General features: G+C 52.2%; 1 protein-coding gene across 1 annotated transcript; it reads left to right on the forward strand.

The window, feature by feature from the left end:
• Positions 1 to 225: 225 nt before the first annotated feature.
• TMEM98 (transmembrane protein 98) lies at positions 226 to 12,654 on the forward strand. Its single transcript, XM_032321687.1, has 7 exons — positions 226 to 390; positions 2,591 to 2,772; positions 4,504 to 4,635; positions 5,530 to 5,563; positions 7,815 to 7,930; positions 10,278 to 10,337; positions 11,838 to 12,654. Exons 2-7 carry the CDS (start codon positions 2,642 to 2,644, stop codon positions 12,043 to 12,045), a joined length of 681 nt encoding a protein of 226 aa, XP_032177578.1. The 5' UTR covers positions 226 to 390; positions 2,591 to 2,641; the 3' UTR covers positions 12,046 to 12,654.
• Positions 12,655 to 12,928: the final 274 nt, after the last annotated feature.

Below are 12,928 nucleotides of genomic sequence, written 5' to 3' on the forward strand. Positions count from 1 at the left end.
GGCCAGCTCGCAGGGGTGTGGGGTGGCAAGGACCCGGGAGGCCTCCTTCTGCCGCGCTTGGCCTCCGGGGCAGGGGGCTCGAGGAGCGCCTGCTGGGGGGCTAAGAGAGGGCCTCCCCCCTGTCAGGCCTCCCTCCGCCCCAACCCCCGGCCCGCCCCGAGCCCGGCGGGGACGGCGGTGCCTGGCAGCGGGGGATTTGGATGAGCCCCCAGCCCCCACCTGGGGGTTTGGCGCCCGGGGACTTTATCTTGATTCCTTCGGACAGCCCAGCTCCTTCCCGGCATGCCCCGCTCGCAGGAGCCGCCCGCGAGTCCAGCGCCCGGACTTTGCTATCGGCGGGGGCCCGGCGGCCGGAGCGCCCCCGAATGCGTCCTGCGGGTGCGGCCTGAGGTGGGTGGGCCTCGCCGCGTCCGGGTACCTCGGGAGTCGGGGTGCCAGGCGCGTCGGGGGCGGGGGAGCCGGAGATCGGGGCTGATGACTGGGAAGTGGGGGGGAGGGCGGCCGCCCCTTTGTTGCGGCCGCGGAGCCGGTGCGGCGCAGCCCGGCGGCGCGAAAGTTGGGCAAAGTTGCAGCTGCGCGCGTGGGAGTCCTGCGAGCCCAGCACCGGGCTCGGTGGGGGTCCCTTCCTCCGACCTGGGTGTCGGGGCGGCTGTTCTGGGTGGCAGGGGCTTGGGGCTATTTTATCCGGGTAGATTTAGAACTCCATGGAGGAGAAGGAGGTGGGACACACGTACACGCATATCCTGGTGGATTTCGAATTCTATGGCGGAGAAGGGGTGGGACACACACACACACACACACACACACACACACTTCAAGAAATGAGACCTACCCAAGCTTATATAAAGAAGAGACAAAAACTCATCCTGAAACACACACAAAAGAAGAAAAACACACAAAGACTCATACTGACAAATCACTGAGTAAGGCAGCGAAAACTCAGAGATCTCCTCCGCTTCAGAGAAACACACTCCAGCGGTCTGCAGGAAGAGGAAACAAAGCGGGTGGTCTTGGAGGCCCGTGGCGCTGGGGGAGGGGAAAGGGAAGACTGGGGAAGGGGTAACATGTCTAGAGGGGAAAATGGAGAGATACGGAGACAGAGACACAGAAATGAGAAAAGGAAAGAAAAAGGCCTAAAGGAGGTAGCCCTTTAGGAGGGAAGGTGTAGAGACACACATCTGGAGAACTTGAGCAGACCCTGAGAATTACCTCCTGCCTCTTCCAGCCCCCAGGGGAGATGCAGAAATGAAAGAGACAGACCCTAACCTTCTCACCCCCCTGAGCAAGTGAGTTTGAGATGGTAGAGCAGCTGCTCTGTGGAACCTATGAGAAAGGCCTCCTGGGCACTTTGAGCCAACCACGTTGGCATGCTGTCCACCCAGCAAACTCCTACTCATCCTTCAAAACCCAGATCAGATGTCATCTGCCCTGCAAAGCAGGCAGTTAGCCTGCAAGCACAGTTGCAAGCACGGTTGTCTCTAGTCTGTGTACCCTGCCATGTAGCCTAGACACAGGGAGTTGAGGAGCCAGAGAAGAGGTTGACAAGCAAGCAGCAAACATTTGTCTGCCTGTCTTCCTCTTTCTCCCTCCTCAGGGTTTGGGGTCCATGTCTGATTTATCTGCAGTCTTCAGAATCCTGCCTAGTGCTCGGTGCTTAGCAGATGACCAATAAATGCTTATTGAATGACAGTTGGGAACATTTGGATCCTTGGAGACATGTAGTGTAGAATAAGTCCTTCGTCCTGGATTCCTAGATCAAAGACCCTCTTTTGCAGGTGGAAAAATTAAAGCCCAGACAGGGGAAGAGACTTGCTCAAAGAAACAGAAGTAAGAACCTGCAATGAGTATATACTTTTCTTAGGTGCCCTGTTCCTCTGCGAGAATCTAACATAGGTGTGGTAGAACCTCCTGAGTGAAAACAGGCAGTAGGCAAAGAACACTTTAACACCATTTGTTAAGTTTCCAACACTGAAACTGACAGTCAAATCCCTTTCCAGAATTTTTAGAATCTTCTTCCCTCCTTAGAAAGGGAAAGGGAGGTGAATGCCCATCTCAGTTGAGGTGGATGGATTTCTACTTTCTGACTACAGAAACTTAGACAAATTACTTAACTTCCCCGAACCTCAGTTTTCTCAACTGTAAAATGGGGATATTAATACCTACCTCAGGGTTAACACACAAAGTGTCTGGCACGGTGGAGATTCTCAGTAAATGCCATCCTGCCCTTCTTGGGAGAATATTCTCTCCTGCACTCTGTGGAGCTGTGAAACAATAGTGCTCGTTAAAATGTGTCCCTCTGTCCAGGTTTAAAAGGCCATCCTGGTCCAGCAGGTGGCAAACTCTTAATTAAACAAAAGGCAAATTTGGGGCAGGACATAAAATGCATCTCGATTCTGTTTAGGCCCTCAGGTCTCTGGAGTGGGAACTTGGCTCTCTGTGCCCCCCTCCCCCAGCAGGTAACTTGGTCTCTGCAGGTGACTTGGGGGGACATGGCTCTCTGCTGTGCCCCCCCCCAGCAGGTAAGACCCCCACTGCCCCACTCTCTTTTGCTACTGTTACCAAGGCCTCCTCTGCCCTTATGTCTTCTAAGATTGAGCCCACGCTGGGTATGTGACGGGGACGGAGGGAGCCACCCAGAAGCATGGAGACTGTGGTGATTGTCGCCATAGGTGTGCTGGCCACCATCTTCCTGGCCTCATTTGCAGCATTGGTGGTGGTTTGCAGGCAGCGGTATTGCCGGCCTCGGGATCTGCTGCAGCGCTACGATTCCAAGTGAGTGCACCCAGGGAGGGCAAGGAGGAGAGGTGGGCTCCTCCAGGGGCTCCAGCAACCGGAAAGGAGAGGGGCCCAAGAGGTTTGGCACTGGGCAACTCCAGCTCAGTTTTTTGTCTCTAAAATGGTACTTGAAGGCTTCCTTTCCAAGAGAGAACTTAGAGCTTCAGCAATGTCCCTGAGCAAAGGAGAAATTCCCTGAACGTGTTCACCTAGCAAAAGATGTGGCCACCTCTCTGGAACTGGCCACTTCGCTTGGCCTATGAATAAGCCCGACGTCTTTCCAGCCAAACTCATAGGAGCAGAAATCCCATGCCTGCACTCCAGCCACACACAGAAGTGGCAAGATACTGGATTTTGTGAAATCCCAGCATGGGACTGTCTCCTTCTTGGCACAGGTTTTTTCCTGATGTCTTTTGTGTGCAAGAGATTTTATGAGCAAGATCCTATTTTCCGTTTAGGGATTTTTTTTGTTTGTTTTTGTTTTTTTAAAGGTTTTATTTATTTGACAGAGATCACAAGTAGGCAGAGAGGCAGAGAGAGAGGAAGGGAAACAGGCTCCCTGCTGAGTGGAGAGCCTTCTGTGGGGCTTGATCCCGGGACCCTGGGATCGACCCTGGGATCGACCCTGGGATCATGACCTGAGCCGAAGGCAGAGGCTTTAACCCACTGAGCCACCCAGGCGCTCCCGTTTTTTTTTTTTTAAAGATTTTTTCTTTATTTATCTGACAGAGATCACAAGTAGGCAGAGAGGCAGGCAGAGAGAGAGGAGGAAGCAGGCTCCCTGCAGCGCAGAGAGCCTGATGTGGGGCTCGATCCCAGGACCCTGGGATCATGACATGAGCCGAAGGCAGAGGCTTAACCCACTGAGCCACCCAGGCGCTCCCGTTTAGGGATGTTTTAATTGATAGACCCCTAAGGAACCCTGGCAACTATCCCTTGGTTTCTCTTACCCCTCTACTGAATCCTATCAGCGTCACTGACCAGTGGTGAATAATTTGTAAATGCCTGTTTATACGACCCAGAAAAGCTCTGCTATCGAACGGAAGGCTATGTTTGTCAAGAACCTGATTGTAAAGTAGGTGTTGTTACTTCTCCTGTAGAATGAGGAGGGGCTGGGGTTATGCGGGCGGACCAGCGTCCGTCCTCCAGTCCTTCCTGAGAGTGATTCTGCAGACCAGATAGGTTTGTGTAATAGGAACGTCAGCTTCTCCATATAAAGTAGGCTTAAAGGGGAAATAAGGGTTTTTTTTGCTTTGTTTGGTTATTTGTTTTTCTTAAGTAGGCTCCATGCTGGGCATGAGGGCCAACACAGGGCTTGAACTCACAGTCTTAAGATCAAGATCTGAGCTGAGACAAGAGTCAGATGCATAACCGACTGAGCCCCCTGGGCTCCCCAAAGAGAAAATAAGTTTCAAAAGTATGTTATTCTGTGTGGAAGGGGCAGACCTAAGACGTCTCTATTTATGGCTGTGGCTCTGCTCGTCTCTTTGTGGCTCCTCTCATTCTGCTTCACTTTTCTTCTTTGCACCCCGGCCTGCCTCCTCGACCCGCCTCCAGCCATGTGTCCTGCCCGCACCTGCAGTCCCACTAGGGTTAGGCCTGGATCACGAGGTCAATATCATCCTTACTAACTTCCTACATCCTCTTGGGGAATACATGGGTCTCGGTGAGGAGGGGTCAGCAACGGCCACCCATCCTGAAACCACTTTCCTGGGCTTTTCCTTCCAGGCCCATTGTGGACCTCATTGGTGCCATGGAGACACAGTCGGAGCCATCAGAGCTGGAGCTAGACGATGTGGTCATTACCAACCCTCACATTGAGGCCATTCTGGAGAACGAAGACTGGATTGAAGATGCCTCGTAAGGCCTTAGGGACCGTTTTGTTTGCTACACTCCCCTGAGGATGGCACACGGGGTCTCCGGGTGCCCCTTTCCGGCTTCCTTTGCCAAGCACTGCTGGGTGTCCGGGAGCCCTGTGCTCTCCCGCTGCTCTTGTTGGGGGTGCGGATCAGATTATGGTATGACAGTGATTGTGCCCCTTCCCCTCCCCATTTCGTACACCTAAACACCAAGGCCCCTGGGGTGAAGTTTGCACGCAGTCTTTAGGGATGAAGCCTTTGTCTTCAGGGTCCCTCAGGGACCCCTCCATCCAGCAGGAGCCACTACCTGTTGAGACGTGTATGCTGCTCCGAGCCCTTATCGTTCACTGGGCGGGTGTGAGGGGGGCCTTATGGGCAGGACACTGGGCCAGTTACTACAGATACTGAACTGATGGGAGAGACAGAATTCTACAACACCCTATCTCCGAAGTGAGAGCGGGTCTCCGTGCGGTGCCGTGGGCACACAGCGTTGGCGATCTCTAGAGCTGCCTGGGGTGGGGAGATGGAGGAGGCTTTCATGAAGGCTACCACAAATTAGGTGCCTTTTGACCTGGATCTTGAAAGATGAGATGGTCACCAGGCTGAGGATAAGGGGAAGGACACACGGGCTGGAGGGAGCAGTGTCAGAAGCTCAGAGTTCTAAGAATGACTTGACAGGTGAGCACAACCTGGGAGAGGCAGCTGCGTGTGGGAGGGGGAAAGGGAAGGAAAGAAGGTGTCTCCTTATTTCGCTCGTGGGCTTGTTCAGTTGAACCCGGAGGCATTCCTAGGTGGTGTCTAGGAGGGTCTGAGCTAGATGGGGGGGCAGAGCTGGTCGTGGGAGCGGGGGGGACCTCGACAGAGAAGCACTGACAGATTCTTCTTGTCTCCCCAGGGGTCTCATGTCCCACTGCATTGCCATCTTGAAGGTAATACTTTTAATTTCCCATGATGTAAGTGGGGGTGGGGCGTGGGGGCGTGGTCATCAAAGCGCTGCGGGGCTCGGACTGTTGAAATGGGTCTTTCTAGGTAGGGCGCTGAATCCGTGCAAGAGGCTTTTTAAAAACAGACCTGACACTTGGAATTTCCATTGTTTCTACCCCCACTTTAGTGCTCTTGTGACCCTTTCAAAGGTTTTGTTTTGCCTGGTCCTCCTGAGACAGTGATGCCACGGGGCAATGATCTCCCCAGCCCCTCCCCCGGCGCTTTCTTTCATTAACAAAGAGCTCAGCCCTTTGCAGGTTGAGTTCCATGTCTGGACTTATCCACTTACTAGAACATTCCTCACTGGCCCGGACAGTAGTCTGTCGAATGGGACAATCAGTGTTGGAAAATCCAAACCACGAGTACCTGAAGGCAGATTGGGTTCCTTCTCATTCTTGTCACCTCTGCGATTGGGGGGGAAATTGCATCCAATCTGCATTTTGGCTAGGTTTTGTAGTTTGGGGTAATTTTTATAGCTTTAACATTTGTTTTTCAATTCTTGCCTGATATAATAATAATAGTGAAATATTTGGCCAATGGCAGATATCGTTGTGTTCTTCATCTCAGTAACTTGGAAAACCGGTTACACATTTATTGTTTTGTCCAGTAATTATTCAACATTTCTAAAAAGACAGCTTTATCGTTTCTTCAGTGTCACTCAGTACAACATATGAAAAAGCCTTTTGGGGTTCCTGGGTGACTCAGTGGGTTGAGCGTCGGACTCTTGATCTCAGCTCAGGTCTCGATCTCAGAGTTGTGAGTTCAAGCCCAGCTTTGGGCTTAAAAATAAATAAATAAATAAGCAAGCAAGCTAAAAAAGTTGTTCATCCTTTCTCTTCTTTAGCTGTCTCTCTTAGGGGACAAAGGAGTGCCTAGTAGGAAATTATTGTCACAGAGTCCAGGTTCTAAGAAGCTCTCTGGGTGTGGATATGGTTACAGATAGATGGGTCTAATGACTTGAGCAGTAACGCTGTATTCCACTCCTGTCTCCCAGCTAGGATGGGTGCAGGGACTGGGTTTTGTCTCTGGGCTTGCCTCTTGGAAGGGGAGGGTAAAGGCAGGTATTGGAGGTATTGGAGGCGGGGGATAAGGCAGCAGGAAGGACGCCTCCTGGACTGGAATCAGTGGCCCCTCCTGAGAGTCTCCCATCAAAAGAGCAGCCCTGGGATCGGACGTCTCTTTTGCTTGACCGCCTGCCCTTGAGTCCCTGTGGCCGAGGCTCTCTCTTGGGTGGCCCTTGGCCTTTCTGCCCTCCTTTCCAGCTCCGAGTATGAGACAGGTCATGGAACCTATTTGCCAAGGACACAAGTACATCAAGGAGGTGAGGAAGGGAGGTGGCCTTCCACCTTGGGGTGGCCAGCACTGTTGACGGGTGATGATAAAGGCCTCATGTCATCGTCTTGCCTTTTCCCTGCCCCCTTTTTTTTTTTAAAGCAAGAAACTGTCTTTTTTTTTTTTTTTTTAAAGATTTTATTTATTTATTCAACAGACAGAGATCACAAGTAGGCAGAGAGGCAGGTGGAGAGAGAGGGGGAAGCAGGCTCCCCGCTGGGCAGAAAACCCGATGCAGGGCTCGATCCCAGGACCCTGAGATCATGGCCCCAGCGAAGGCAGAGGCTTTAACCAACACTGAGCTACCCAGGCACCCCATTCCCTGCTTTTTTTGAAGCCCCTTTCACCACCGGAGTCCTCTTGACAGACATACTAAGTATCACCCTAGAAAGTTGTGGAACTCAGTGCCTCTGTTGGTGGATGTACTTCAAGGGAACAGTTGCCCTTTGTCCCGCGGTGCTTCTGAGGGTGCCCCGTGGGAGAGGTTTAGCCTTCTGGAAGACTAAGCCGTGAGGTGATGGAATAGAGAGAGAAAATAGGTTTTTCCCCCGAAATGAGAAGGTGGAATTAGAACACATGATTTGTCTTAGACAGATTATTTCAGCTCCGACTTCTCTAAATGGAAACCCTGACCCTGGTCTGCGGTTCCCACCCCTCCCTCCTCACCCGGCCTTGTTCTCGGCTTCTGTCTCTCCCTCCTCTCGTCTCTGTGTGCTTCTGACCTCAACTTGCCCACTAGGTTACGGGGCCCCGAGGTATGAGATGGAATCCAAGGTAGGGGTCATATTTGTTTGTGGGGGTGGCAGATGCTCTTGGGGGAGCCTGTGGCACCCCTCCTCACCTCTCTCCTCCCTTCTGTGTTAGATTTGTCACACTCTGACAGAAAAACTTGTTGCCATGACAATGGGCTCCGGGGCCAAGATGAAGACCTCAGCCAGTGTCAGTGATATCATCGTGGTGGCCAAGCGGATCAGCCCCAGGTGAGTGAGGTCCCACACTCCATGGGGTGAGGGGGAGGGGAGGTCAGAAGCTGAGATGGCAGGTGGGCCAGGCTCCTCAAAGAAACCACACAGACAACTTTGGTTACTCATGTCCAGGACATTTACAGAGCATTCAGGTGGGTTTAGGTACTGAGAGACCAAGCTGGGTGGTCTCACATGGTTCCCCCCACCTCCCACAGGCCTCCTCCAGTCGGCTTTTTGGGGAACTTAGCATGCGACTAGTATGCTTCTAGTCCATTCTGCAGATCCTACTGTGGCTGCTCCCATACGAGCTGGGGCTGCCTGCCTTCCCTCTCTCCCAGGCTCTGGGCCAGTAGGCGCATTTCCCACTGGTGTCCACATCCCTCTATGCAGTGACCTGCGGGCCATGCCCCACCCTGCCCTATTTGTGCTGGAGACTAGTTTTGGGGACCCACTCTTGCTACCTCCCTGTCACCCGCTGCCCTAACCATGGCCCAGCCAGTAGCCTCCAGGATTGGGTGGTGGTGCGGGACAGTGAAGCCATACTTCATTTCAGATCTCCCAAATTCCAGGCTGTCTGCAAAATCCCATGTGGGAGGCAGCCAGCAGGATTGCAGTCAACAACTACACCCCCTCATTTGGGCTTGACTTTGTGGAGAAATAGAAAGCCCTTTTCTTCCACGGAAGGGTGGTACTGAGTTTGTGCTGCCATCTGGTGGCCGGTATGTGGATGTGCCGGAGCCGGGAGTTCTTGCTCAGGATGTTCTCTTAATCAGTCTGGCCCCCTCACTACCAGAGCAGTTCCTCCACATCCCTGGTGGGAATGGTGGCATCCCTGTGAGTTCTGGGGGCTCTCGGTTTTTTGATTGCATTGCCTCGGGTAGGTCACGAAGAGCCAGGCCAAGGAAGGAATATGAAAGAGTTGGTGCCCTTGAACTCTGTCCCGGGAGTTAAATGAGTTGAGAAAGTAGGAGGGAGAGAATCTGGGGGATGGACTCAGCCCAGAACAGTTGTTGGCTTTCTCTGGAGCTGTCCTGGGTGGGTGTGGTCACAGGACTTGTGTCAGCCCAGCCAGAAGGCGGTCCAGCCCAGGCTCTGGGCAGGCACCGGGCATTCCACTGGCCACCATTGTTGGTGGAGACCCTGCACTGCTCATCTCCACTGGACCCTTGTCATGCTTCCCATGATGGTTGGCTCTGGTGCGGGAGGGTGGGTGTGGTGTTGTTCAGCAGGCATACCTAACCGGGCACACTCTGGCCCTCCTACAGAGTCCCTTGGACTACTTCTAGAACGCTCTGTGCCGTAATTCAATCTGTGTCCTTGCTTTGTCTTTTTGCCTTTGCATGTCTTTATCCTTCTGGCTATTTTGTGTGTGCGTGTGTGTGTGTGTGTGTGTGTGGTGTTGTGTGTGTCCCCATTGTTTCTTTTGCTCCATTTCCTCCACACATCGTGTGATAGCATATTAGTTTTGAGGTGAGTGGCTTCAGCTTCGGGACACTACAGAGAAAGGGGCCGGCGAAGATGGCAGCCCACAGTCCTCCGCATGTCCTCACCAGCCCCTCAGCCCAGAGTCGAGAACATTGCAGACGCGAGAACATTGCAGACGTTTATTTTCAAAATCAAACATTGCATCATTATTTTTTCTTCCTATCAAGTGGTCCAGGAGCAAGGATTTAGATGAAAATTTTGAACCCTGCAAGTCAGAATGAATAGTAGTTCCTTTCTGAACTTGGTTTAAAACAAAACAAAACAAAACCACAAATTGTACCATAATGGAAAGGAAATCCAATGAAGCAGTTTGGACCCAAATTAAACTTGTAGGGTTTTTTTTTCCCCTAGTTTTTTCCTAATGTTGCACTGTTTTTAAAAACACAATAATAGTAAGTACTTATAAAAGTCAAAACATTGCAGAAATAGATTATCTGGAAAGTGAAGGAACCCCTCATTTCACCCCATCCCAATCCCTGGAGGGGGCACTAGTGAATGGTCAGTGTTCCTGCGTGCTACCTGGGTCCTTCGTGTCATAGCTTCGTGTCTACTTATTTTCATGCAAATGGATCCGTCAAACTTCATATAGCGTCCGGCAGCTTGCCTCTTAAATTTAGTAACATATCTTGAACGTCACCCGAGATGTGTGAACTTACACTTTCTAGGCTATGGGGACTTGAAACCAGAAAACAAAACATTCTCTCACCTGAACCACCAGTCTTTCTGTTTATGTCTGAGAATGCAAGAGCAGTTAGAGAAGGAGTCATTAAAGGTGGGGGCACGAAGATCAGGAGAGCAGAAGGAGAGGGAGGAAGGCAGGATGGGGACAAGGACAGAAGGAAAGTGACGTTCTGAAAACGTTTTGCCTCCTGCCCAGAGTGGACGATGTGGTGAGATCGATGTACCCTCCGCTGGACCCCAAGCTCCTGGAGGCACGGTGAGAGGGGTGGCGGGGCCATCGGGCTTCTCCTGCTGGAAGCTCCCCGCTCCATCACATCTGTGAGGTTCGGTGTTTGGGTTGCTGGGTAGACTGCTGTTCTGCTGGACTCCCAGAGCTGTACGGGCTTTGGGCACTATTCATTGCCCTGTGAATGGTGAGAGAGGCCCATACCCTGCCTGAAACCTGGGATTAGGCAGAGCCAGTCTTAGATTTTGAATTTTTACACTTGAACATCTGGCCATGCTAAGACCTTTCTGCAACTTCCCTCCCTCCCACTTCCCTCATCCGCGGCCTCTGCTCTTTGGACCCCGGAAGCAGACACACCCCAACTGTGAGTGCTGCCCAGCGGGTGGGTGGGGTAGGTGTGGAGCAGGGCCAGTGGGAAAGAAAGGGAAAGCTCAAGCTGTGTTCCCTTTCCATGGGACAAACCCGGGACCCCTCCCCTCCTGAGATCCGCCCCCTAGTACATCGAGAACCCTTTGGCTTTTGAAATGATGTGCTCTCCACCAGTGCAAACTCTTTAAAAAAAAAAAGGGGGGGGGATTCTTTTGTCTTTTGGATGTATATGACCATTTCCTAGAGCTGTTGTGTGTGATGGTTGCCAGACAGACAGTGGCTCACACCCCGTGTCAGATTGCATTTTTTAAAAAAAAGATTTTTTTATTTGACGGAGAGAGACAGCGAGAGCGGGAGCGCAAGCAGGGGGAGTGGGAGGGAGAAGCAAGCTCCCCGCCGAGCAGGGAGCCTCATGCCGGGTTCAAACCCAGGACCCTGGGACAATGACCTGTGCTGAAGACAGATGCTTAACAACTGAGCCACCCAGGCGCCCCTTCAGTTGGCTTTTCTGTCCTGCTCCTACTGCTGCCCAGCTGTGTCCACAGGCTGTGTCCACAGGCTGGAACTGTGCGATATGTTTCCACAGACATGCACACTCACTATATAAATGATATTCTATGGTGAATTTTCCAATACTGAGGGGGAAAAAAAACCACTCCTCCTCAGTTTGGTTTTCAATTAAATTCTGTTTTTCGAGCAGTGTAAACCCACTTGGGGCCTTATTGATTCAAAATCCGTGAGGGATGCCCCAGGCAGGGGGATGTCTAGCTTTCCCTGTCTGTAGCGGGCCGCGGTTGGAGATGTGCTCGTCTAATTGACCAGATCTGTACTGTCCTACAAAACCCTGACCCGGGAGATGTTCATAGGTGTGCTGCTGAAAATAGGCTCCCTGGTCTTAAACAAGTTAGCCAGCCACGCCCCGTTGTATTCTTTCCTGAAAGCTTTACCATGCGTGTTCAAAGCCCAGAGGAGGCTTCAGTTAACCCTGCTGAAACCAGCCATTCTCAGATTTATTTGCATGTGGAACCGTCTTTAAATTACCCCCAAGCCTCCTGGGGAAGGGCCTCCAGTTTGGAGCATACCAGACTAGCGTCCGCCTGCGTGGGCTTTGGTGCCAAATCCCTCCTTTCCTGGGGAAACTGATCCCGTTGCTTTTTCTAGGACAACTGCCCTGCTCCTGTCCGTCAGCCATCTGGTGCTGGTGACCAGGAATGCCTGCCACCTGACCGGGGGCCTGGATTGGATCGACCAGTCACTGTCAGCCGCTGAGGAGCACTTGGAAGTCCTTCGAGAAGCAGCCCTGGCTTCTGAGACAGATAAAGGCCTCCCAGCCCCTGAAGGTTTCCTGCAGGAACAGTCGGCCATTTAGTGCCTGCTGCCATCCCCGGGTGGCTCCTCGGATCCTGGGAGCCTCCCCATCCCCTGCCCTGCACCTGCTGCCCGTAGTGTTAGGTGTTCTCTGAGGCTCTGTGTGTAGCTGCGGTCTTGGTTGCAATGGCCCGTGGCGGCTGGCGAGTGGCAGTCTAACACCACAGTTGGAGGAGACGACCGCCACCCTCTGTGCGGCAGAGCTTTAGAAACTGATGGAGCGGCCGCTTTATTGAGCTCACCTAGTGTTTTCAAGAGAATGGAGCCACCATCTAAAAATCACAAGGTTTCACGTTAAAATCAAGAGTCTCTGGCTTCTCGTAGACAATCAGAGGTTAAGGCAACTCTGACATGCATTTTCAGAAGAAAATCAGCGGGAGCTCAGTAGGTGCTATCTCTCTCTACAGGGCTGGTACTCCCTCGCCGGGGACTTGTTCATTTATTTGTAGCATCTGCCTGGGCCCCCGAGGCATCCAGAGTCCCTCCTTCCCTTAACCAGGTTTGGATTTGAAAGTGAGCCTCACGGGGTTGATTCTTCCCCTTCTGTCCCTGTGCCTGCAATTCTACCTATCTACCACTAGGAGGACAGTAAACTTTCACTGAGATTTCCGTTGAGTAGTGGTTATTGAATTCAATATGTGGGGTGCGGTGGGACGTATTTGAGAACCCAGGATGGAAGAAGAGAGCCTAAGAATCCTGAGACTATCTTGTGTGTATGACCCAAAAAGAGGCATTAAAGGCCCTTCAGAGTTGAGGCAGAATTACCCCCATAGTAATTTCCGCACGAGCACTAACATCCATGAAGGATGTGTTCCCCGTGCTTTTGGGGTCTCTTTGTTTTGCAAATATTGAAAGATGAGGGGCATTTTTGTGACTGGAGACCT

The sequence above is a fragment of the Mustela erminea genome, chromosome 18, assembly GCF_009829155.1.
Source record: "Mustela erminea isolate mMusErm1 chromosome 18, mMusErm1.Pri, whole genome shotgun sequence".
NCBI lineage: Eukaryota > Metazoa > Chordata > Mammalia > Carnivora > Mustelidae > Mustela > Mustela erminea.